Source organism: Gorilla gorilla, chromosome 18, assembly GCF_029281585.2.
Source record: "Gorilla gorilla gorilla isolate KB3781 chromosome 18, NHGRI_mGorGor1-v2.1_pri, whole genome shotgun sequence".
NCBI classification, from domain to species: domain Eukaryota; kingdom Metazoa; phylum Chordata; class Mammalia; order Primates; family Hominidae; genus Gorilla; species Gorilla gorilla.
Window position 1 is genome coordinate 35,124,024 of NC_073242.2, and position 27,649 is coordinate 35,151,672.

The window sequence follows — 27,649 nt, forward strand, 5'->3', positions numbered from 1 at the left end:
CACTTTGGGAGGCCGAGGCAGGTGGATCACGAGGTCAGGAGATCGAGACCATCCTGGCTAACACGGTGAAACCCCATCTCTACTAAAAATACAAAAAATTAGCTGGGTGTGGTGGCAGGCACCTGTAGTCCCAGCTACTTGGGAGGCAGAGGCAGGAGAATGGCGTGAATCCGGGGGGCGGAGCTGGCAGTGAGCCGAGATGGTGCCACTGCACTCCAGCCTGGGCAACAGAGCAAGACTTTGTCTCAAAAAAAAAAAAGAAAAACACAGAAAACCCCAAGACCAGCCTGGGCAACATAGTAAGAACCCATCTCTAAAAAAAGGAAACAGAAAACCCAACTACAAGGAGCCGAGTGTGGCGGCACACACCTGTCATCCCAGCTACTTGGGAGGCGGAGGCAGGAGGATGGCTGGACCCCAGGAGTTTGAGGCTGTAGTGAGCTATGATTGCACCACTGCACTCCAGCCTAGTTAACAGAGCAAGGCCCTGTCTCTAAAAACAAAACAAAACGAAAAAAACCCACACACAAAGAAAATCCAACCCCACGGAGCTGGGCTAGTCTGGAAATAGGCCAGTGATAGATACAAAGGCTATGTCAGGCCAAAATCTCCAACCTTTTGACCTCGCTGTCCCAGAGGACTGTCCTAACTCTGGGCATCTCATTTACAATTGAGCAGGAAGAAAGGGAACGGGATGAAGCCAGCTTTATCACCCCTTTTATCAGGAAAGAACAAGTAATCCCAGAAAATCACAAGGGAGCAGAGAAAGCAAAGAACAAAACTCAAAACTGGCTTAATCCCTCACCGAGATAAAGGAGTACATACCACAGCCTCAAGCAAAATCTGGGTTCTATCAAAGCCAAAGAAGACAGAGGGATGAATGTGAGGGCACACTCTAACAGAATCAGCCACACATGGTATCAGCCATGCCAGGAACAAAGGTAAACCAAGTTCGCTCATGTGCCAGCCTGAGAACTCAGTGAATACAAGTGCTCCCAAATCTGTCACATCCCAAACTGAACCAGCCTGACTGCAAGGCACAAATGGATTGTCAGAGCAGAGTGCCAACAAGGGGCTGAGCTCTGTCACTCTACCATCTTCCACCTAGCCACAAGAGTGCCTTCCAGAACCAGGGCTCAGCATAATACACCTGCATCCTACAAGAGTTTACAGCATACCACCTCCTTTATTAAAGAGTAGGAAATAAATTAACCAGGCATGGTGGCGTGCATGTGCAGTCCCAGCTACTTGAGAGGCCGAAGTGGGAGGATCGCTTGAGCCAGGAAGTTCAAGTCTGCAGAGAGCCATGATTGCACCACTGCACTCTAGTCTGGCAACAGAGCAAGACCCTGTCTCTTATTTAAAAAAAAAAAGGGAAATTTCTAAGAAGGACTTCTAAAACTTGTATCTCACTTCGTTTTAGGGGCATACCCCATCACAAGCTGAAGAGTCATTTACGTTCTGAAAGGAGCAAAGCAAAGGACCCACGGAACTCAGGCTGGATGACTGTGATCTAAAAACTGACAACTCAGAGGCCAAACTGAGTCTTTTTTACCTTTTTTTTTTTTGAGGTGGAGTCTTGCTCTGTCGCCCAGGCTGGAGTGCCAGGGCACGGTCTCGGCTCACTGCAACCTCCGCCTCCTGGGTTCAAGCAATTCTCCTGCCCCAGCCTCCCAAGTAGCTGGAATTACAGGTGCCTACCACCATGCCCAGCTAATTTTTGTATTTTTAATGGAGACAGGGTTTCACCATGTTGGCCAGGCTGGTCTCGAACTCCAGACCTCAACTGATCCACCCACCTCGGCCTCCCAAAGTGCTGGGATTACAGGCCTGAGTCTTAATTTATGAGACATCAGGATTAAACACCTTTGAAACAGGCAGAGGTCACATTCGGCCAATAGGTATCAGTCCAGCTCCACTAGATCTTAACATGCTGGGACACATTCATACCCCTTAGTAAACAGCCACTGGCCCAGGTCCCTGCCACCCTGGGTGTCAAGAACCCACCCCTGAGGGACCCTGTGGACATCCCCATGATCCAGTGACCCAGGAGTTAACACACAGCCCAAGGGGTACAGCACCCTGGCTTCTGACTTCCTCCCTAAGGCCAGCTTCTTTCTGCCAGTTGTCAACCACTTTTTTCACCTTGAATGGAGCTCTGCATTTTCTCTGCACCTTTAGCAGACATCCTTCCAAGGCTTCCCTTACCAAAAGCAGCTGATTGACACGTGCATGAATACAAAAGAAAATCACCAACAGGGAACCGAAAGCAGGGATGGGCGAATGAGGAACTGGACTTCCCCTCACCATCAAAAGGATGGACCCAGGGCTCCCCTGGCACATGCAGCTTCCTCCAAAATTAATTTTCTACAGAAATGAAATTGTTGCCCAAGGTGACCCAATGAAGCAAAATACAAATTCTGCTTTGAGTGCAATCAACCATTTTCAAAAATCCCCACTGAAGATCAAGGAAGTCGGTCTCTCTCATTTTACAGTTGTGGGTATATTACCACCGCTTCCCACTGACTGAAGACGCGTACAGACCGCTGAGAGTAGGGGTTTGGCTTCCCGGGAAAATGAGCAGCATGTTCTGAAGTCAGGGTCTTCAAGTGGTTATTTTGAATGCAGTCCTTTGATGGCCTCTACTGTGTAGGTGGCCAGGTACCTTGCAAGACACTAGAGCTACAAGGATGAGCCTGTAATCCTAACAATTTGGGAGGCCAAGGCAGGCGGATCACCTGAAGTCAGTAGTTCGAGACCAGCCTGCCCAATAAGATGAAACCCCGTCTCTACTAAAAATATAAAACTTAGCCAGGCATGGTGATGTGCACCTGTAATCGCAGCTACTCAGGAGGCTGAAGCAGGAGAAAACACTTGAACCCAGGAGGCATAGGCTGCAGTGGGCCAAGATTGCACCACTGCACTCCAGCATGGGCAACAGATCAGACTCCATCTCAAAAAAAAAAAAAAAAAAAGAACAAAGAAAACAGGTAGTTCCACACATAGGTTTGATGGAAGAACAACTCAGGACTATAGGAGGCGCACAGTCCAGGTGAACCATGTAGGGAGCTCATGAATGGCTTTTTGAAAACAATTATGAAACTTCAGAAGAGAAGAGAACAAAACCACATGAGACACCACTTCACACCCATTAGGATGGCAATTATGAAAATAGAAAAAAGGAGGCCAGGCACAGTGGCTCAGGCCTGTAATCCCAGCACTTTGGGAGGCCAAGGTGGGAGGATCACTTAGGGCAAGGAATTTGACACCAGCCTGGGCAAGATAGTAAGATACTGTCCCTACAAAAAAATAATAAAATTACTATATATATATATATATATATATATATGAAAAAAGGGGGTGGTAATCACTCTCTGGTTCTCCCCATGTATACAATTAAAGCTGTATACCTTTTCTCTAATTTAAAAAGCCAGCATTGGCCGGGCACAGTGGCTCGCACCTGTACTTCCAGTACTTTGGGAGGCCAAGGCGGGCAGATCACTTGAGGCCAGGAGCTCGAGACCAGCCTGGCCAACGTGGTGAAACCCTGCCTCTACTAAAACTACAAAAATTAGCCAGGCATGGTGGCGCATGCCTGTAATCCCAGCTACTTGGGAAGCTGAGGCAGGAGAATCACTTGAACCTGGGGGGTGGAGGCTACAGTGAGCCAAGATCACACTCCAGCCTGGGTGACAAAGTGAGATTCTATCTCAAAAAATAAATAAAAACCCAGCACTGGCAAGGCTGTGGAGTTGGCAAGGACGTGGAAGGATGGTGGAGAAAATGGATCTCGTGTGCATTGCTAGTGGGAGTGCAACAGGCTATAGCCTCTATGGAAAACCCTCTGATGGTTTCTAAAAAATAATTAAACATAGAATTACCATATGATCCAGCATTGTCCTTCTGGGTATATGTCCCAAAAGAACTAAAAGTGGAAAAAACAAGTATTTGTATCTTCATATTCACAGCAGTACCATTCACAATAGCCCATAAGTGGAAGACACCCAACTGTCATGGGAATAAACAAAATATGGGCTCTACATACCCTCAAAAATATTGTTCAGCCTTTAAAAAGAAGAAAATTCTGGGCCAGGCGCGGTTGCTCATGCCTGTAATCACAGCACTTTGGGAGGCCAAGGTGGGCGGATCACAAGGTCAGGGGTTCGAGACCATCCTGGCCAACATAGTGAAACCACGTCTCTACTAAAAATACAAAAATGAGCCGGGGATGGTGGCGTGTGCCTATAATCCCAGCTACTTGGGAGGCTGAGGCAGGCGAATCGCTTGAACCCAGGAGGCGGAGGTTGTGGTGAGCTGAGATAGCGCTACTTACCGTACTCCAGCAAACTGGGCAACAGAGCAAGGCTCCATCAAAAAAAAAAAAAAGAAGAAGAAGGAAATTCTGACACATACTACAACACGGACGATCCTTGAAGATGTTATGCTAAATAAAGCCAGACAAAAAAGAACAAATATTGCATGATTCCATTGGTACAAGGAACCTAAAGTAGTAGAATGCACTGAGGCAGAAAGTAGAATGCTGGCTGCCAGGGACAGGGGTCTGGAGGGAGTGAGTGTTAGTGTTTAACGAGTACACAGTTTCGGTTTGTAAAAATGGAAAGGTTCTGAGATGAATGGTGGTAATGATTACTGTATGACATGTGAATGTACATTAAGTACACTTACACTGAATTGTACACTTCAAATGGCTGAAATGGTAAATTTCATTATGTATATTTTACCAATTTTTTTTTGTTCGTTTTGCTTTGTTTTGTTTTGAGATGGAGTCTCACTCTGTTGCCCAGGCTGGAGTGCAGTGGCGCGATCTCAGCTCACTGCAAGCTCCGCCTCCCAGGTTCACACCATTCTCCTGCCTCAGCCTCCCAAGTAGCTGGGACTATAGGCACCCACCACCACGCCTGGCTAATTTTTTGTATTTTTAGTAGAAATGGGTTTCACCGTGTTAGCTAGGATGGTCTTGATCTCCTGACCTCATGATCCGCCCACCTCAGCCTCCCAAAGTGCTGGGATTACAGGCATGAGCCACCACGCCCGGCCATATTTTTTTTTAAGAGAGAATAGAAGTTCGGCCAGTAGGAGCTTGGGTGAGAGCTGCGGAAGGAAGGAAGGTAGCAGAAGGGAAAGAACTGCCAGACTTGAAGAGTTTCAAGACAATAGAAACTAGGAGAGCTGTTCAAAATACAGGACTGGGCCAGGAACAGTGGCTAATGCCTGTAATCCCAGCACTTTGGGAGGCTGAGGCAGGTGGATCACATGAGGCCAGGAGTTCGAGACCAGCCTAGCCAACATGAGGAAAACCCCATCTCTACCAAAAATACAAAAATTAGGCAGCGTGGTGGTACACACCTGTAGTGCCAGCTACTCAGGAGGCCAAGACACGAGAATCACCTGACCCAGAAGGCAGAGGGTGCAGTGAGCCGAGATCGCACCACTGCACTCTAGCCTGGGCGACAGAGCAAGACACTGTCTCAAAAAAAAAAAAAAAAAACAGAACTGAATCATCTAAATTACTGAGAGGCACCAAGCAAAGCACAGGCAGTGGCACTAAAGGCCCTGCCCCACACAGGATCTGGCATTAGTGCTTTAGCTGCTGAATTACGGAGAAGTCTCAAGAGTCCCAAGGCAGGGGCGTGGCAGGAGGGGAGCTTGTGGGACTCAGGCCATCATTTATTTGCAAACTGGATGAAAGAGTTGTGATGTCGGACCTGCCGCTGCCTGTCAGCCCTGGCATACAGCACGGCATAAGAGGTAGAACAGAGAAAGACACAGCCAGTAGGGAAGAGAGCCCAAGAAGCCAGATCAAGCACTGGATACTTTGTCCCGATTCTACAAGAGACCCACAGAAGAGCTTTAAGTTAGTGGGGTTACGGGGAATAAGTGGGGGAGTGGGATGGTCATTAAAGAAGACCACTCCATGATGTGCAAAGTGGGTCAGAGCTGATCAAGACTGAAGGCAGGAAAACACAAGTCAGGGAGAAAGAAGAGAACTCACTGAGGATGGAGGAACCGCAAGTGGCTCAGGGACCCATGTGAGAGACAGAAAACAATGCTCTTTGTGGGACTGGTTTTGGGGCAGAGGAGAGGGAGAAGGAGAAGGCTGGGAGGAAGCCCAAGAGCTGTCCAGGAGACCTGGGTAAAAGGCAGAGCCATTTACCAAGCAAGAAACACAGGAACACATATGGATGAAGATCAGAATTCAGTTTTGGAGACTGACAAGCCCGTGCTGTACACCAAATAGAGACATTCATGAGACAGAGTTCAAGGAAGTGCTCTGGGCTGCGGGTATGACTAAGAATAACAGGCACATACAGAGCAACTTCACCAAGGAATCCAAACAGTATGCATAGAAACAAGAGCCAACAATGAATCCAAGGATGAATAATATTCGAGGGTATGGAAGTGATATGCCAACAAGGATCAGAAAAGAAGAAGAAAGTGTGCCAAGAGGCTATGGCATCACAGAAAGCAAGGGAAGGCAGTGTTTCAAAGTCAGAAGATCCTCAATGCCCAAGGCTGCCGAACAGACAGGGAAGATTAGACTTCAATTTTACAGGCAGGTCAGCAACAGTAACTGTGTCTCTGGTATATTCTGAACGGCCCCGATCACCTTGTAATTGACTGCCAACCTATAACCTGACAATGCTATATCAGTGATTAAAAGAACATCAAATCCCAGCCGGGCGTGGTGGCTCATGCCTGTAATCCCAGCACTTTGGGAGGTCGAGGCGGGCAGATTACCTGAAGTCAGGAGTTCGAGACCAGCCTGGCCAACATGGTGAAACTCCATCTCTACTAAAAATACAAAAATTAGCCAGACATGGTGGCACACACCTATAGTCCCAGCTACTCAGGTGGCTGAGGCTGGAGAATCACTTGCACCTGGGAGGCAGAGGTTGCAGTGAGCTGAGATCATGCCACTGCACTCCAGACTGGGCAACAGAGTGAGGCTCCATCTAAAAAAAAAAAAAATCAAATTCCAAGGTCATGCCATCAAATGCATCAAACGCCAATAACGGCAGTGGTTCTTTCTCCTTTCCCAAGTGGAATGGAAAATAGTTCATTTCTCCATACTGTATTCTGTACTGGCTACTTGGGTTTCCAGTGGCTACAAAGACAGCAAGCCAAGTCTGTGTAGAGCTCTGGGTCACTTTTCATTAATTTTTGCTTTGTTCCTCAAAAATTAATCACTTTCCCTGTAGCAAGCTGGAGTGATCCTGGTATATGGTACCTCGGGAACCATGAAATACAGTACTGCACGCAATGAATAATGCCCTTCCTTCCAACCAAGATGTATTTGTTTAGTGAACATAATTTTATTGAACAACTGTGTGTTTATTGAACAACTCATTTCTGAAAATGAGTAACTGGTGAAATAAACAAGAAACAAAGATCTAGGAGCCTCTCTGAACTTACCCTAGCCCCGGGAGACTGCCCAAAGAAAGAAAAAAAAAAAAAGCAAACATCTGTTGAAAGTGATTACACATTCTAGGCATGTATCAAAATATCACAAGTACCAAGGCCAGGCGCAGTGGCTGACACCTATAATCCCAGCACTTTGAAGGCCGAAGTGAGCAGAACACAAGGTCAGGAGTTCGAGACCAGCCTGGCCAACATAGTGAAACCTGTCTCTACTAAAAATACAAAAATTAGGCAGGCATGGTGGTGGGCACCTGTAACCTCAGCTACTCGGGAGGCTGAGGCAGGAGAATCGCCTGAACCCAGGAAGAGGAGGTTGCATTGAGCCAAGATGGTGCCATTGCACTCCAGCCTGGGCGACAAGAGCAAGACTCCATCTCAATAAAAAATAAAAAATCACAGGTACCCTATACATATGTACAAATATTATGTACCAATAAAATAATTTTAATAATAATTAAAAAAAAAAAAAAGAACTGTTGGAGCCAGGCACAGTGTCTCACATTTGTAATCCCAGCTAGTTGGCAGGCTGAGGTGGGAAGATCACTTGAGCCTAGGAGTTTGAGACCAGCCTGGCCAACAGAACAAGATCTCCGTCTCTATAAAAGTTTAAAAACCAGCTGGGCATGGTGGTGCAAGCCTGCAATCCTAGCTATTTCAGAGGCTCAGGCAAGGGGATCACTTGAGCCTAGGAGTTCCAGGCTTCGGTGAGCCATGATCACACCACTGCACTTCAGCCTGGGCAACAGAGCAAGACCCCAACTCTAAAAAATAAATAAGTAAATAAATAAAAAGATCTATTGAAGGGTTGAGAAAAAAGAAAGGATGATACAGCAACATGAAGGAGAGGGAAAGACTAAGGATTCTGTTAGCAGAGAATTTCCACACACCACCACCAAATGCAACAAGGTCCAACTTTTGGCTGTGAAAGGGGAACCAGCCAAAGACAGCACATTTTACTCAGCAACGACACTGACATAGTGATAAGAAAGATTCCGGGATTCCCAGCAGCAGCCGTGGTCAGGGCTGGAACTGAAAGCTCAGGGGAGAAGAAGACCACAGGACATTTGTTACATGACATGATCCACTTCAAGGTTCAGCTCCAAAGCAGATCACTATGAACAGTTTCCTCATCTGTACAGTGGCAGTAATAACAGTCCCTACTACTCACAGGGCTATCGAACTGAATGAGTTAATTTACATCAAAGTGCAAGTCTTGCACTAAGTACTAAGCATTAATAGTTATTATTTAGCATTATGCTTGTCACTCACATGGAAATGTTTTTCCAACATTAAATTGGATGATAACAGAACCTCTGCAGTTTCTGTTGCTGGTGTCGAAGACATTAATTATGAAATGCCATGCTATCCTCAGGCATCAAATTAAAACAGATTATTAATTTCCCAGCGACTGGCACGCCACACTGGTGAAATAAACCAGTGTGCTGCAGGTCCCCGAACCCAGAGGAGACTGTACCATGTGGCTCTGAGAATTCTGCACAAAAGATGACTTCATTTAAATTAAGATGCCAGACAACACCATTATGTTTTGACTACTATTAAGACATGGATTTCTGTGCCCATACACCACCCCACCAAGTCCCACGCGATCACTGCCCTGCCCACTATTAAAAAATAAATAAAAAGAAAAAGAGCAGAAGGAAGACAAGCTCCTCCAAGCTACAGCCAGGCAGAGCAGTACCTGTTTCAGTTTTGCTGGCAAAGCCCGCTGCCTGCTTGATCGCTGCCGCTGTGAGCGCCAATCCTCGACTCCTCTTCAAGCCATGCTGCAGGACGGCTTCAAACTGGGCACACAGACAGGTGACCCTGTGAGAAAACCAATGACTCATCAGTCCCCCCCAGAAAAGGGAGTAGCAACTAGGGCGGCCCCAGCATCTCCGGGAAGTGAGTAAGCCGCCAGGTGTAAACCTCAGCGTGAAGGCAAACAGGAGACACCTGGATGTGCAGGCTCGGTAACTGACCCGTACCACTCCACACACCTCCCGTGTTGATGTTCATTTCACAGAGCTCAGGATGCCCAGCACAGTCTACCCATATGCATCAGACTGGCACAGTAACAATTCACAAGGAACATGGGAACAGGGACGGGTGCCAGCTGGCGGGGGTGCAGAGGGGGGACAAGTTAAAAACCAATCAGTTCCGTGTGGGGAGCGATTGGATGTTAATTGCATCCAATTCACAAGTTTTAACTCTAATTCATATTACATGTAGTTTAAGGAACAAGATTATGTTTTTGGAGACTGAATTCAACCAGGCTGCCAAATTGGAAACATTGTGTAATTTCATGGCCTGTTACATGCTCTAAAAAGAATATATGAATTCTGATTCTCATTCTTTACATAAGAGATTACATGCTCTAAAGAGATTATATGAGATTACATGCTCTAAAAATAATAATAATATGAATTCTGATTCTTGTTCTTTATTCTGTTGTAAGAGATTACATTGTGAACTCAGATTGTGAGTTGATGGAATTTTCAATTAAGTTACAATTACTGTGCATTTAATTGAATTTGTTTCTCAATAACCAAAGAAATAGGAGATTCAGGAACAAAAAGATGAGGTCACAGCAACTGCACTTGATCTTAGCAATCTTCTCAGGGCTCCTGAGCCTCTGCCTAACTGGGTCTGTGGACTTCTGAGCCCTTTCCATTCATTCATACAACAAATGTTAAGAAATTCTAAATGTCTCCCACATGCCAGGCACTGTTCTAGGCTCTGAGGAGATGACAGTGGGAGTGAGACAGGCAAGGTTTCTGCCTCACTCATGTGAATGTTTCTAGCAAAGGGAGGTACACAAATAAGTTAACCAGACCATTTCAGTTAATCAGAACTTAGAAGAAAATAAGACAGGATGAGATGGCAGGTGGCGATGGGGCAAGGACAGGCTTAGATTCTGTGGGCTGAATGAAGGTGGCCTTGGAATTACGAGCTGGATATGACAAGGGCAGCAGGCTGGAAAGACAGGCCCAGTGCAAAGGCCTTGAGGCCACCACCATCCGGCTCAGCCTTGCCTGGCCTCTGGCATTTGCTGCTCCACCCATCCCGACACCCATGGTAAAAATACTCCAGGTGTTTATCACTCTGTGGGTAGTAAAATATTTTCATACCCATTATTTTACTCTTCTCATCAACACTTTAATATAGATGAGGCACGTATTATTATCTCCATTTTACACTTGAAGAAGCTGAGGCTGACATTTACCCGACCTCCTGAAAACTGCATAAAAAGCAGTGACATCTGTACCTGAACCCCATCCTCGCAAACTGATCCAATGTAGTTTCCTCCATCCCCCATATCATCAAGACAAACATCCTTTATTCTAAGATAAAAGTCCTCTAGCTCCCTTACTCAATCTTTACTCGTCATTCTGTCTACATTACACACCCCTAACACAGCATCAGCAAATCCACAGCATTCATGCCTTTCCACTGTATTCGGTGCCCATGACAGACATCACTAATCGATCCCAGCATTGTAGGCCACCACTGGCAAATGACCAAAGCTGGCCCTGCACAGAAGGGAGCCTATTAGGCATCACAAATCTAATACTTCCCCTCAACCATACTGCTTGGTTTTCACCTTCTATCTTATCTTTGCTGGATTCCTGGCACCTAGCTCAGCACCTGGTATATAGTGTGTGTCCCACAAATGTTTTTCCAGTGGGTAGGTAAATCAATGATTAACCTTGAACCAGAGATCCCAGAATACTCCCCCACATTGAAACAAACCTCTTTGCTGGGCAGATATCACTCTTAATTATTATAGATGTGCATACGCTAGTCTCTGTACACATAGGCACTTTTTTTTTTTTTTTTTTTTGAGATGGAGTTTTGCTCTTGTTGCCCAGGCTGGAGTGCAATGGCACAATCTCGGCTCACTGCAACGTCCACCTCCCAGGTCCAAGCGATTCTCCTGCCTCAGCCTCCCATGTAGCTGGGAATACAGGTGCCTGCCACCACGCCTGGCTAATGTTTGTATTTTTAGTAGAGATGGGGTTTCACCATGTCGGCCAGGCTGGTCTCCAACTCCTGAACTCAGGTGATCTGCCCGCCTTGGCCTCCCAAAGTGCTGGGATTACAGGAATGAACCACTGCGCCCAGCCTCATAGGCACATATTTTAAGGCTTCCTGAAAGCTGGGACGTCCACCAAAACTCTCTAAATACCACAGAAACCAAAATCATGGCACACAGCAACAATGACCTAGATCAGGGGTCTGTCTCAGAGAGAGAAAAAAACAAAAACAAAAACAAAAACAAAAAAACTCTGGGGTATGTTGAGAGTTCTCTGTAATTAACCAAAGCCTCTATCTTTAAAAGAATCTTCTGCAAATACAGCAATCAACTCAACAATTGCTATCAGTTTGCTTGGTTCCAATGCACAAGTCAATAACTGCCCAGCCAGCTCTAGATAAAACCAGGGCCCTAAGAGGAATGGAATGCAGGCGAACTGCACAAATCCAGTCCCCAAGGTTTGGGTTACATCGTCAGTACTGTGTCACAGAGGCACAGAGGTCACAACTAACCTAACACTGCACGAATACCCAGGTGGATGCTAGTCTTTTAATTAGATCACTATGATGCCTTCCTCGCCAAAGGCCGTTCTACTTAACACCCTCCCCATATGCCCTTTCCACCTCCAGTTTGGATCTGAGCACGTATCTACTGGTCATTCAAGACAGATCTCGACTGGGTGCAGTGGCTCACACTTGTAATCCCAGCACTTTGGGAGGCCAAGGCGGGTGGATCACCTGGGGTCAGGAGTTCAAGACCAGCCTGGCCAACGTGGTGAAACCCCATTTCTACTAAAAAAAAAAAATATAAAAAATGAGCTGGGTGTGGTGGCACATGCTTATAATCCCAGCTACTCTGGAGGCTGAGGCAGGAGCATCACATGAATCCAGGAGGCAGAGGTTGCCGTGAGTCGAGATCGTGCCATTGTACTCCAGCCTGGGCGACAAGAGCGAAACTCAGTCTCAAAAGAAAAAAAAAAAAAAGACTTAGCTCACGTATTCCCTCCTCCAGGAAGCCTTCCTGAATGTTTCCTCATTCTGAGCTTCTTTGTACTGCAACGCTCGCCACTCTCTGTTAATGGTCTGATTTCCAGGGCTGCCTGCTCTTGCTAACTGTGAGCTCCCGTGCACTCAGCACCATGCCTGGTTGCCACAGAGAATGTGACCGACATGGTCTCTCCAGTCAGGGAACTCAAGATTATGAACCTGATGTACATTTTGGTGGGAGATGCATCTCAGGAGATTTCGTATAAACTGTCATTCGAATCCAGGTCAGTTAAAACTAGTGAATCAAGTAGAGCACACCTGTCCAAGCACAGGAATCTACTCTTTAGCTTCTGGTGGACACATCTTGGAAGCACTATATCATACACTAGGTCACACTAAGGCTTTCCACTGCTTCCCATCTTATATGGGAAGTTAATTAAGTTAATGAACCATCTTATATGGGAAGCAGTAGATGATAATTCCCACGAAACGAAAGGGGCACTAGCTTTAGTAGAGTTATTTTCTTTTCTTTCTTTTTTTTTTTTTTTTTTTTTTTTGAGACAGGGTCTTGCTCTGTTACCCAGGCTGGAGTGTGGTGGTGTGATCATGGCTCACTGCAGCCTCAATCTCCCAGGCTCAAACGATCCTCCAACCTCAGCCTACCAAGTAACTGAGACTACAGGCATGCACTACCACGCGCAGCTACTTTTTTTTTTTTTTTTTTTTTTGAGACAGAGTCTCACTTTGTTGAGAGGGCTGGGGGGTTCCCAGAATACTCTCTACTGTAGACACTCTGGCTTCACTGGAGAGGTCAGCTGCCTCCTTGCCATTTTATCACACCAAACTTCCATTCTAAGTTAATGAACTAGGAATATTATTTTAAATAAGTGGGTCACTTAACAACAGTGAATATTTTAATTTTTTAAAAAGCACCAGTCAGGTGGGGTGCAGTAGCTCACACCTATAATACCAGCACTTTGGGATGCCAAGGCAGGCAGATCACTTGAGGTCAGGAGTTCGAGACCAGCCTGGCCAACAGGGTGAAATCTCAACTCTACTAAAAACACAAAAATTCACTGGGCGTTACAGCAGGCACCTGTAATTCCAGCTACTGGGAAGGCTGGAGCAGGAGAATTCCTTGGACCCAGGGGGCACAGGTTGCAGTAAGCTGAGATCACATCACTGCACTCCAGCTTGGACAACAGAGAGAGACTTGGTCTCAAAAAAAAAAAAAAAAAAAAAAGGAATAAGGTACTGATCCATGCTACAACATGGAAGAACCTTGAAAATACTATGCTAGAGGAAGGAAGCCAGACCCAAAACACCACACACTGTATGATTCCATGAAACGTCTAAGAAGGGTAAATACAGACAGTCCTTAACATAACCATGGTTCAATTTATGACTTTTTGACTCTACAATAGGATTATCAGGACATAACCCCATCATAAGTCAAGGAACATTTGGATATAGAAACAGAAAGTCATTTAATTAGTGGTTCTCTAAGGCTGGAGTTGAAATTAGGGATTAAGTGTTAACTAGCACAAGGGAATTTGGGGGGATAATGGAAATGCTCTAAAACTGAATTGTGATCGATGGTTACACAACTCTATAAATTTATTAAAAAGCACAAAAATTGGCTGGGCGTTGTGGCTCATGCCTGTAATCCCAACACTTTGGGAGGCTGAGGTGGGCAGATCACCTGAGGTCAGGAGTTCAAGACCAACCTGGCCAACATGGCAAAACTCCATTTCTACTAAAAATACAAAAATTAGCTGGGTGTGGTGGCAGGCTCCTGTAATCCCAGCTACTCCAGAGGCTGGGGCTGGAGAATCGCTTGAACCCGGGAGGCGGAGGTCGCAGTGAGCTGAGATCGTGCCACTGTACTCCAGCCTGAGCAACAAGAGCGAAACTCTGCCTCAAAGAAAAAAAAAAAAAAAGCACAAAAATCACTGAATTGAAAAAAAAAATCACTGAATTGTATACTTACAATTTTAACAGTATATAAAGTAGACCTCAATAAAGCTGTTTAAAAAAAAAAAAAAAAAAAAAAAACTTCCTCCCAGGTGCTCAGTAAAAGTCTGATAAAGCAGCAAAAGAGTTGTGAATGGAAAATGAAGTAACTTCCTCCTGCTGCATTTGAAACTGTCCACCAAGACCAGCAGACCTGGACACTGCACCAGCTCAACTAGTTTTCTGTGAAGATTCAGCAAGCATTTGTTTTCATGAGCTTTGTCCTATCTTTTTTTTTTTTTTTGAGATGGAGCCTTGCTCTGTTCCCCAGGCTGGAGTGCAGTGACGTGATCTCGGCTCACTGTAACCTCCGCCTCCCACGTTCGAGATTATCCTGCCTCAGCCTCTGGAGTAGCTGGGATTACAGCCACGGGCCACCACGTCCGGCCATTTTTTGTGTGTATTTTTAGTAGAGCCAGGGTTTCACCATGTTGGCCAGGCTGATCTCAAACTGCTGACCTCAAGTGATCCGCCTACCTTGGCCCCCGAAAGTGCTAGGATTACAGAAGTGAGACACCAAGCCCAGCCTGTCCTATATTTCAAGACTGCTTAATCTGCACACGAATCTATTAAAAGATTCCTAAGAATCCTATACTTTTGCATGGCAAATATTAGAACAACAGGATCAGCCATGAATGCTGCATTTTTATAAACTGCATCAAATTAACCTTGTGACAGAAGGACCTATTTACTTGATTTTTTTTTTTTTTGAGTCAGAGTCTCGCTCCGTTGCCCAAACTGGAGTGCAGTGGCGCGATCTCGGCTCACTGCAACCTCTGTCTCCTGGGTTCAAGCAATTGTCCTGCCTCAGCCTCCCAAGTAGCTGGGATTACAGGTGTGCGCCACCATGCCCAGCTAATATTTTTATATTTTTTGTAGAGATGGGGTTTCACTGTGTTGGCCAGGCTGGTCTCGAACTCCTGAATTGTGATCCGCCTGCCTCAGCCTCCCAAAGTGCTGGGATTCCAGGCATGAACCACCACAACCGGCAATTCTTTTACTATGTTACAGCTTTAATGGAGCCTTTTTGAGAAAACCAACTACAGTCATGAAAATGGACTGGATTATCGTCATGTGTAAAATCCCAATGTTAGCTGGAATGGAGTCTGCTGTACCAGTGAAAATCAGTCAATCGACAGTATGAGCCATATCTCAGATTTAAGACAGTAAGAACAAGGCCATTACATGACAATCATTTGAAATGGGCCATGAGGCTGGGCTCAGTGGCTCAGGCCTGTAATCTCAGCACTTTGGGAGGCCGAGACGGGAGGATCACCTGAGGTCAGGAGTTCCAGACCAGCCTGGCCAACATGGCAAAACCCCATCTCTACTAAAAATACAAAAATTAGCCAGGCATGGTGGTGAGTGCCTGTAATCCCAGCTACTCAGGTGGCTGAGACAGGACAATCGCTTGAACCCAGGAGGCGGAGGTTGCAGTGAGCCGAGATGGCACCACTGCACTCCAGCCTGGGGAACAGAGCGAGACTCCGTCTCAAAAAAAAAAAAAAAAAAAAAAAAAAAGAGCCATGAGCTATATTTATGTTTAATTAATTAACTTTTCAAAAAGGTTCACATGCTTAATCCATGAATTTCAGGAGCAGAAATCAATCCTAGACTATAATCTACAAATCAGATAAAAATCTAAGAATAGGTGGGGCGCAGTGGCTCACACCTGCAATCCCAGCAATTTGGGAGGCCGAGGTGGGCAGATCACTTGAGGCCAGGAGTTTGAAACCAGCCTGGGCAACAAAGCAAAACCTCGTCTCTATTCTAAAAAATAAATAAATAAATAAATTTTTTAAAGCGTTAAGATTACAGGCACAGTGGCCTGAAACCCTATCTCTACAAAAAATAAAAAAATTAGCCCTGGGTGTGGTTGCACATGCCTGTAGTCCCAGCTACTCAGGAAGCTGAGCCAGAAGGGTTGCTTGAGCCCAGGAAGCGGAGGCTACAGTGAGCCGGGATCGCACCACTGCACTTTAGCATGGGTGACAGAGCAAGACCTTGTCTTAAAAAAAAAAAAAAGTTTAGAAACTGCCTAAATATTTAACACTTGGGGAACTGGTTAGATAAACAATAGCTGTTTAGGTCTTTAAAATATTTACCAAGAGCTTATACTGATAAGTCAGTATCTTTATAACATAAGATGAAAAATAAGCAGGATAGGGAACTGTATGTTAAGTATGTTCTCAGTTATGCTTGAAGAATACAATACAGGCCAGGTGCAGTGGCTCATGGCTGTAATCCCAGCGCTTTGGGAGGCCAAGGCAGGCAGATCACCTGAGGTCAGGAGTTTGAGACCAGCCTGGCTAAAATGGTGAAATCCCGTTTCTACTAAAAATACAAAAAAAAGTCGGGTGTGGTGGCATGTGCCTGTAATCCCAGCTACTTGGGAGGCTGAGCCAAGAGAATCACTTGAACCCGGGAGGCAGAGGTTTGCAGTGAGCCAAGATCACGCCACTGCACTCCAGCTTGGGCAACAAGAGCAAAACTCCGTCTCAAAAAAAAAAAAAAAAATTATATATCTATATCTATCTATCTATCTATCTATCTATCTATCTATCTATATATATATATATATATATATATTTACATATATAACAATTCCAAAGGGAATTATGTAAAAAAATTAAGAGCCACTTGGTAAAAGATTTACTGGTCATGGTTGCTAGGCATGGTGGCTCACTCTTGTAATCCCAGCACTTTGGGAGGCCGAGGCGGGCAGATCACGAGGTCAAGAGATCGAGACCATTCTGGCTAACACAGTGAAACCCTGTCTCTACTAAAAATACAAAAAATTAGCCGGGCCTGGTGGCGGGCCTGTAGTCCCAGCTACTCGGGAGGCTGAGGCAGGTGAATGGTGTGAACCCGGGAGGCGGAGCTTGCAGTGAGCCAAGATAGTGCCACTGCACTCCAGCCTGGGTGACAGAGCGAGACTCCATCTCAAAAAAACAAAAAGAATTACTGGTCATGGTTTTATTGCTTTCATACTTTTCCGAACCTAACTCATTTGCTAAAACAAGCATTTAAAAAAGTATTCGGGCTTCAAGAACCAGAAATATTATTGCCTTGAACTACAGATAAGGAATGAAGAAATATGGTTTAAAGGTTATGGTGAGGAAAAATCATGCAATTATTTAAAATGCTTATAGAAAACTTGGATATAGCATTTTTTAAAAGGTTAGATTGTAATATTAAATGAAAAAAAAACAGATCTACAAAAAGATTTAAATCTTTCTAACCCACAAATATAAAAACACTGCAATAAAAGATAATATACCCCAGGCCGGGCTCAGTGGCTCACACCTGTAATCCCAGCTCTTACGGAGGCAGCGGCAGGAGGACAGCTTGAGCCCAGGAATTCGAGACCTGCATGGGCAATATAGCGAGACCGCATTCTCCACAAAAAGGAAAAAAAAAGACAAAAAAAAGTGTAAAAGATAATATACCCCACAAATTTGCACAAAGAAAAACAAAGACACCATAACATTAAAAGTTGACTTTAGGTAGACAAAACTAGAGGAGAGGAACTTGATGCATAACAGTAAAAAAATAAAATATATCTTTCTTTCTTTTTTTTTTTCTTGAGACAGAGTCTCACTCTGTCACCCAGGCTGAAGTGCAGTGACATGATCTCGGCTCACTGCAACCTGCGCCTCCCAGGTTCAAGTGATTCTCCTGCTTCAGCCTCCCGAGTGGCTGGGATTACAGGTGCCCACCACCACGCCTGGCTGATTTTTTTTTTTTTTTTTTTTTTTTTCATTTTTAGTAGAGATGGAGTTTTACCATCTTGGCCAGGGTGGTCTCCAACTCCTGACCTCGTGATCCACCTGCCTTGGCCTCCCAAAGTGCTAGGACTACAGATGTGAACCACCACGCCCAGCCAAAATAAATCATTTTTAAAAATAAATAGACAAGCCCTATATGAAGAAAAACATAAAATTTTGTTAAACGGCATAAAGATCAAACAAATAGATAAAAAGAAACACCATTTTCCTGAATGGGAAGACTTATTAAACTCAAAACATCAATTCTTCCCAAATTAATGTACAAACTTAATACAATTCCAATAACAAATGCAGGAACGACTTGGCACCCCTTGTTCTGGGGTACAGGCCAGGCGTGGTGGCAGGCACCTGTAATCCCAGCTACCTGGGAGGCTGAGGCAGGAGAATCACTTGAACCCGGGATGCGGGGGTTGCAGTGAGCCAAGATCGCGCCATTGCACTCCTGCCTGGGTGACGAGAGAGACTTCATCTCAAAAAAAAAAAAAAAAAAAAAACAAAAGAAAGCCCCCGCACCCACAAAAAAATCCTAATACATATGGAAGCATTTCATCTATAATAATGGTAGCACTTCAGTCAGATGGGCAGAATGGGCTGCTTAACCAATGACGTTAACACAAAGGATCATGCAGCTGAAAAAAAAATAAGGATAAATTCCTGTCTCATAAGGATAAACTCCTAATGCAAACCACAGACAGAATGAAATTCCAGATGGATCAAGATCAAAGAAAAATGTTAAGTGTAAAAAATGAAAACGTTTACAGTAAAAATAACTGAGAAAAATACTGAAGAATCTGAGGATAAGATGCAGTACTCGAAAACCAAAACATTTTAAGGTTCACAGAATTAATTACGTAAAATTTGTAAATGTCTACATGACAAAAAGATACCATAAATACAGTGAAACAATAACTAAAGTGACAGATGAGAAAATATTAACAGAACATATAGCTGAAAAAATTAATATTCACAAAAACTCTGTTTCTACAAATGGATAAGACAAGCAACTCAAAAAATAAAAAGCACAGAAGGTGAAGAAATCAACCACAAAAAAAGTTGGCCAATAAATATAAGAAAAGATACTCAATCTCACTAATAGCCCAAGAAAGTATAGTAACACTGAGGCCCAGGTTAGGACTAAGGACTTCAAAAGCAATCATAGTGCTAGCAAGAGCATGGGGAAATAGGTATTGCCGATAGGAATAGAAATATGAATTGCTATACCTTTCTGCAAAGAGATCAAGCAGTATAATTTTTGTTGTTGTTGTTGAGATAGGGTCTCATTCTGTCACCCACACTGGAGTGCAATGGCACAATCATGGCTCACCGCAGTCTCGACCTCCCGGGTCCAAGTGATCTTCCACCTCAGCCTCCCAAGTAGCTGAGACCACAGGCACTACCACGGTCAGTTAATTTTTTTAATTTTTTTTTTTGTAAAGACAGGGGTCTCACTATGTTGCCCAGGCTGGTCTGTAACTCCTGGGCTTAAGCAATCCTCCTGCCCTGGCCTCCCAAAGTGCTAGAATTATAGGTATGAGCCACTGTGCTTGGCCAGTATAATTTTTTTTAAGGTGCATAACCCTTTAACCCAGCAATCCCACTTCTAGGAAATCACCCTATAAAAATAAAAGCCCTAACAGCTAGAAAATGAACAAGAAATGAACAGACAGCTCACCAAAAGGGATATGGAGATGGCCAACAAGCACAGGAAAAGATGTCCAACATCATTAGTCATTAGGGAAATGCAAATTCAAACCACAATAAGACACAACTACACACCTATCAGAATGGCTAAAATACAAAGTCATGACAAAACCAAATGCTAGCAAGGACACAGAGAAACTGGATCACTGCCACACTACTGGTGGGAACGCAAAACGGTACAGCCGCTCTAGATAAAACTAACTATGCAAATACCACACAACCTAGCAATGACACTCTTGTGCCAGAGAAATTATTGTTGGCAAGAAAGAAAAAGGTAGACTCATGAACTACTGGTAGAAATGTTTCGAAAGCCAGAGGCTGCTCTCTTTGACTCAGCAACCCAACTCCTGGAAACCTATACCAGAAATATAAAATCCTCAGTATATTAAAAAAAAATGATGCTTAAGAATGTCTATTGCTTCACTGTCCATCATAGTAAAAATCAGAAACAAAGTCAGTATTCCACAGGCAACTGTTTGTACATCTGCAACATGCAATGCAATGTAGCCTTTTAAAAAGAATTATTAGCTGGGCGGGGGCAGTGGCTCCCACCTGTAATCCCAGCACTTTGGGAGGCCAAGGTGGACAGATCACTTGAGGTCAGCAATTTGAGACCAGCCTGGCCAACGTGGTGAAATCTCGTCTCTAATAAAAACACAAAAATTAGCCGGGTGTGGTGGCGGGCGCCTGTAATCCCAGCTACTCAGGAGGCTGAGACAGGAGAATTGCTTGAACCTGGGAAGTGGAGGTTGCAGTGAGCCAAGATTGCACCACTGCACTTCAGCCTGGGTGACAGAGCGACATTCTGTCCCCAAAAAAATAAATAAATAAAAAGAATCATTAGAACTATAACTCGGAGGCCGGGCCCAGTGGCTCAGGCGCCTGTAATCCCAGCACTTTGGGAGGCCAAGGTGGGCAGATCACGAGGTCAGGAGATTGAGACCATCCTGGCTAACACGGTGAAACCCTATCTCTACTAAAAATACAAAAAGTGAGCCGGGCACGGTGGCGGGCGCCTGTAGTCCCAGCTACTCAGGAGGCTGAGACAGGAGAATGGTGTGAACCCGGGAGGCGGAGCTTGCACTGAGCCAAGATCGCATCACTGCACTCCAGCCTGGGCGACAGAGCAAGACTCCGTCTCGGAAAAAAATAAAAAGACCAGGCGCGGTGGCTCACGCCTATAATCCCAGCACTTTGGGAGGCTGAAGCGGGCAGATCATGAGGTCAGGAGATCAAGACCATCCTGGCCAACATAGTGAAACTACATCTCTACTAAAATACAAAAATTAGCCAGGCGTGGTGGTGCGTGCCTGTAATCCCAGCTACTCAGGAGGCTGAGGCAGGAGAATCACTTGAACCAGGGAGTTTCAGTGAGCTGAGATCGCACCACAGCACTCCAGTCTGGCGACAGAGCAAGACACCATCTCCAAAAAATATAAAAAATTAAAAAAAAAGAACTATAACTTGGAAATGTTTCAATGCAGGAGTACCAAGATAAAAAATAAAAATGCACAGCATTATGTATGATTCTATTTTTGTAAAACAATGGCAATAAGGCTACATATATGTGTATATATACATGGCTATTTTATCTGTAAATAATTGTGTATGCATGGAAAAATATAGAACAAATAATTCTTGGTCATTAACAGAAGCAACCCAAAGGGAAGGAAAACATACAGGACAGAAAAAACGGGACCCTCCCCCTCTCCCCAAAAAAAAATAGTTGACCAAAAAGTAAAAAGAAAAAAATTCATGCTTGGCAACAGTGATAACTCACAAGGCAGCAGTTTTCAAGGTACCATAAGTGTGAAGGTTTGAGAATAGCAGAAAGGTACATACAAATAATCAAATTAATCTTTGTACAGAGGAACCAGAAAATGGAAAAATAACCTATCTTTAAATGGTAAATCATAATTTCTGATGATTTTCTTTTTCTTTTCTTTTTTTTTTTTTTTTTTTTTTGAGATGGAGCTTCATTCTTGTTGCCCAGGCTGGAGTACAATGGCGTGATCTCGGCTCACCACAACCTCTGGCTCCCAGGTTCAAGCAATTCTTCTGCCTCAGCCTCCTGAGAAGCTAGGATTACAGGCATGCACCACCACGCCCAGCTAATTTTGTATTTTTAGTAGAGACAGGGTTTCTCTATGTTGGTCAGGCGGGTCTCGAACTCCTGACCTCAGGTGATCTGTGCTCCTCGGCCTTCCAAAGTGCTTGGATTACAAGCATGAGCCACCGTGCCCGGCTCTGATAATTTCCAAATGTTACTAATATAAACAATAATTGTCCTCCCTGGTATAGACAGATCTCCAACTCTTGGTCTAGATGCAAATAAATGCTGCCTGGATACTCTTGGCGGATGAGGACCGTCAAAATCAGGAACAGGTGCTGGCACTGAGAAGGAATCTGCGGCAGGAGCCAGTAAATCAAAATGGAAAAAGAGAATGGAGAAAAACAAGAGCCCCTAGATGCAGGCGTGAATAAATGCGACACGAGAAATCACATGAAGCCAATAGTCAATGGGATCTCCAAGTATGGTCAAAGTCCACAGCCTGAGAGAACAAAAAATTCAAACCAAAAGCTTGCTTTAAAAAAATAAAAACTCAGCCAGGCACAGTGGCATGCACCTGGAGTCTCAGCTACTTGGGAGTTTGAGGAGGGAGGATCACTTGAGGCCAGGAGTTCAAAGCCAGCCTGGGCAATATAACAAGACCCGTCTTTAAATCATTTTCTTAATAAATAAAAATAAAGGCCAGGCACGGTGGCTCATGCCTGTAATCCTAGCACTTTGGGGGGCCGAAGCGGGTAGATTGCCTGAGCTCAGGAGTTCAAGACCAGCCTGGGCAACATGGTGAAACCTCATCTCTACTAAAATACAAAACAAAAAAAAATTAGCCGGGTATGGCGGCATGTACCTGTAATCCCAACTACTCGGGAGGCTGAGACAGGAGAATCACTTGAACCTGGGAGGCAGAGGTTGCAGTGAGCCAAGATTATGCCACTGCACTCCAGACTGGGCAACACAGCGGGACTCCATCACAAAATTAAATACATAAATAATAAATAAATAAAAATAAAAAATTTAAAAACCAATATATATTTCTTTTCATTCCTGCTTTCTGGCCAGCAGTGCATGAGACCACCCTTTTCTCCTCTCTCTTGATATATATATATATTTATTTATTTATTTATTTATTTTTTATTTTTTATTTTTTATTTTTTCCCAGTAGAGACAGGGTTTCACTATGTTGGCCAGGCTGGTCTCGAACTCCTGGCCTCAAGCAATCTGCCCCCCTCAGCCTCCCAAAGTGCTGGGATTACAGGCGTGAGCCACCGTGCCTGGCCACTAACAATAATCTTGACTGTTGTTTTGAGGTTTTGTCAGTCTGATGGGTGAAAAGTAGGCAGCTCACTGTTGCTTTAATTTGCATTTCCTTGACCACTAGTGAATTTCGGTGTCTTTCTTTTTCCTAATATATGTTTGCTGGCTATTTGGCTTTGCTGTTTTATACCAAGCTTCCATGGTAGAGCCACGACATTATTTCTCAACCTCCACATCTGGGTAATCACTGAATCTCATCAAGGCTCACTCCCAAACCTCAATCCTTCTGTCTCTTCCCCAGTCCCTGCTTCACTCTGCCCTCCAACCCCGGTTCTCCCAGATTCCATCTCACCCCACCCACCTCCACTCCTCCACCCACCCCAACCCATGCATCCTGGGCAGAAGCCATCTACCTGAAATGCAAATCTGACTGTGTCATTTTCTTTCTTTTTTCCCGATTGGTACCATACTACGCTATAGGTACACAGTACATGACATGATTTTAGGGAAACACAGATAAACATTTATGTGTGTCAGGAAAAAATATAACCAGCCCCAGACCAGAGTAGACAGTGCCTTGGAATTCCACCTCAAGCCAACCTCTGGCTCAGATGGAACACAGAAATGGCGAAAATGGTGAAAATGGTACACAATGGCCTAAGTTAAAGAAATAATGCCCTGCCAGGCACGGTGGCTCATGCCTGTAATCCCAGCACTTTGGGAGGCCGAGGCGGGCAGATCACGAGGTCAGGAGTTTAAGACCAGCCTGGCCAACATGGTGAAACCTCATCTCCACGAGAAATACAAACATTAGCCAGGCATGGGGGCAGGCGCCTGTAGTCCCAGCTACTCGGGAGGCTGAGGCAGGAGAATCACTTGAACGTAGGAGGCAGAGGTTGCAGTAAGCCAAGACTGCACCACTGTACTCCAGCCTGGACAACAAAAGCAAAACTCTGTCTCAAAAATAAAAAATAAACAAAAGAAATACTGCCCTAACCGATGGCATTCCAATACTTCCCTGTGATAGCAGAGAAGAACCTGCTGACTTTCCAACTGATCTCCCAAACCAAACAACACTCATTCATGCACCCCACCATTTTGCCCCACATCCCTGCACCTTCACATCTGCTATTCCCTCTGCCTAAAATTCCTATCCCACCTATTTGACCGCTAACAACCCTGTTGTCGCCCTATGACAACTAATATTTATTACAGGTCACCATAATTGCCCACAATTTACATGTCCAACTCCCAGATTCAATTCTGAATTTCTTGAAGACAGCAACCATCTCATCCAGTTTGCATCGCCAATGCCAACATAGTACTCTATAAATAAATACCTGTTGAATGAAGGAATTAATGAGGCAATCCCTCCAACCTTCAGTTACTAGTAACTGTCAAAAAACACAGGTATGTCTAGTCATACAAAAAAAATGTTTTGAGTTTATTACGTTTTAACTGGGTGTACCAAGCAAATATTATTACAGCTAATCCTGACTAAAACCCTAGCAAGTGAGTATCATTATTATTATCTGATTTCCCAGATGGTGCATGCGAGGTTTAAAGGAGCTAAGTCAGTCCAAAATTACACAGCTGGTAACTGGTGATTTGTGGCTGAAGGAGGCATGAAGGTAAGTATATCTGACACCAAAGCTCACACCCCATGCTCACCACCTCTCTCCACTGTCAGGTTCATGACGAAGATGATGGTGCTAACATATTGTTTACTATGGCCTAGGCAGTATTTCTCAACAACTATCAATATAAGTAAGACAAATACTAATTTAAATTTAGATATAAAAATAGGTTCAGGGCCAGGCATAGTGACTCACGCCTATAATCCCAGCACTTTGGGAGGCCAAGAAGGGTGAATCACCTGAGGTCGGGAGTTTGAGAACAGCCTGGCCAACATGGTTAAACCCCGTCTCTACTAAAAACACAAAAATTAGCTGGGTGTGGTGACACACGCCTAAAATCCCAGCTACTCGGAGGCTAAGGCACAAGAATTGCTAGAACCTGGGAGGCAGAGGTTGCAGTGAGCCGAGATCACGCCACTGCACTCCAGCCTGGGCGACAGAGTGCAATCCTGTCTCAAAAAAAAAAAAAAAAAATCAGATATAAAAATGGGCTTAGATTTGTTAAACGTCCTGGAGGTTCCCCATTGCTAGAAATAATCTTTTTTCAAAAAAAAAAAAAAAAAAACACCCAAGCAATTCATTTAATCAAGCAGTAAAATAAAAGAGTATGCAATATGGACTGTCTACTACAGAGCCTCAAAGTGGAAATAAAGTACTTGGGGTAAGGGAGGGGGAGAGTCCAATTAATGAACCCCAGGATTTTTGGCCAGGATGACAAGAATCGTAACATCCAGTCAACACCTCAAACTAGTTAGAGGCTGGTAAGAAACTTGTGATGCAGGGAACATAAAAATCACATGACAAACATTCAGAGATATTTAAAAGAGAAAAAAAGCCTGAAAAAGCCATTCCGTTTCATAAGTCCTCTGGGGGATACACGTGACAGTTTTCAACTGCATTAAGAATAACATCAGGAACAACAAAGGGCAGCTGGTTTTGGTTTTTAGCTTCCTGAAAAGTCCAGAACTGATTCTAATTCCTCAAAAGGTTAAAAAAAAAAAAAAAATCACCAAAACAAATCATTCTTTCCTGCATGCTTTGAAAGGAAAAGAAATGCTCTCCTATGATTTCTTCTGACAGTCACCTGAAAGTTCATTAAAAAGAGCAATTTCTTGTTTGTTTGTTTGTTTGTTTTGAGACAAGGTCTCACTCACATCGCCCAGGCTAGAGTGCAGTGGCGGGTTGATGACTCACTGCAGCCTCAACCTCCTAGGCTCAAGTGATCCTCCCGCTTCAGCCTCTTGAGTAGCTGAGACCACAGGCCTGCACCACCGCACCTGGCTAGCTAATTTTTGGTTTTTTTGTAGACATGGGCTTTCGCCATGTTGGCCAGGCTGGTCTCGAACTCCTGGGCTCAAGTGATCCTCCCACCTTGGCCTCCCAAAGGGCTTGAGATTACAAGTGCGGGCCACTGCACCTGGCCAAAATTAACAACTTCTAAATACAGATGAATACCTGAAGCCAACTCACTGCCACCCATATGGCAAAGAGATCCAGTGTGTGAGTGTGTGGTAAATGTCTACCAAGTGTCAAAACACCTTACATATCCTTATAATGAAAATCACAACAGCTAACGATTACTGGAAACTTACTACCTGCCAGGCAATGTTTTAAGGGTTGCACATGAACTGACTCATAACAACCCTCTGAAGTGAATACCATTATACTACCCATTTCAGAGTTGAGGATATTGAGGTGCAAGAAAGAAACTTGCCCAAAATCACAACACAACCCAGAACTGGCAAACCCAGGATTCAAATGCCAAGCTCCAAAGCCCATGCTGATTCCACTGCCCCCGTTATCATTTCTGTTCATAATTTAAAGGGAAAACTTCCAGATCACGTCCTCTGATTCCGTATGGGACAAAGACGCCTTGGCGGAACAATCACGTGTCTAGTCTTTGAGGTAACTTCTAGGGCCTACAAAGCTCCTGGGCCATTATTTCTAGAGGGCAAAATATTCCAAAGATATCTTAAAGCTTCTTCACAGTCCAGTCTGACTGAAAGAACACGGAATAATTTCAATGAACCATAAGAATGAGTCTTTGTTCCTAGGGAAAAACAGAGCTAGAAAACATCACCAACAAAGAGAAGCACGCATTTCAGAGCCCAGCGGCTGCCACCACTTCCTCCTGGGGAGGCTTCTCAGGACTCCATCTGAAGGAAAAAACAAGTCTCACCTGCATTTCCCCTAATGTCAATACTGCTTTATGTTCCATGTGAAGACGGCTGCATCTCACGGTGTCCGTCTCTCACAAGATCAAATATACATATATACACACACACACACATATATACACACACATATAAATATATATATATACATGTATACATATATATATACCCACACACACATACAAAAACATGCTCACACACATCCACCTTGGATTTTGTATTTTGGCAAAATACGGTGCACCATTTAGGCTCCCAAATCCAGCAATGGTCTGCTCTGTCCTGCTAGCACTGTCTCTACTCGAAACATTACTCATCCACCAACACCTTGGCAGCTTTTTTTCGGTGTAAGGATATGTACTATTATTTACTTATTTGTCTTGAATTTGACTCACTTTGTTCAGTTACATACACCTGTTTAAGAAGAAAAATTATTTTAAAATTTAAAAAATGGAAAGCTCCATCACAGTTGTAAATGGTAAACTAGCATCATATGACATAAAAACAGTAGCCTTAAAACTAAACATAGGCCGGGCGTGGTGGCTCATGCCTGTAATC

At 44.3% G+C, this 27,649-nt stretch overlaps 1 protein-coding gene across 15 annotated transcripts in view; it reads right to left on the bottom strand.

The window, feature by feature from the left end:
• SNX29 (sorting nexin 29) overlaps positions 1-27,649 on the bottom strand; it is a 630,208-nt gene that overhangs the window by 537,776 nt on the left and 64,783 nt on the right. For all 15 annotated transcript variants that reach the window (XM_063699638.1, XM_063699637.1, XM_055365873.2 and 12 more), the window contains one exon: positions 9,140-9,264. In XM_063699638.1, the coding sequence (XP_063555708.1) occupies positions 9,140-9,264 (125 nt within the window). The remainder of the gene's footprint in view (positions 1-9,139; positions 9,265-27,649) is intronic.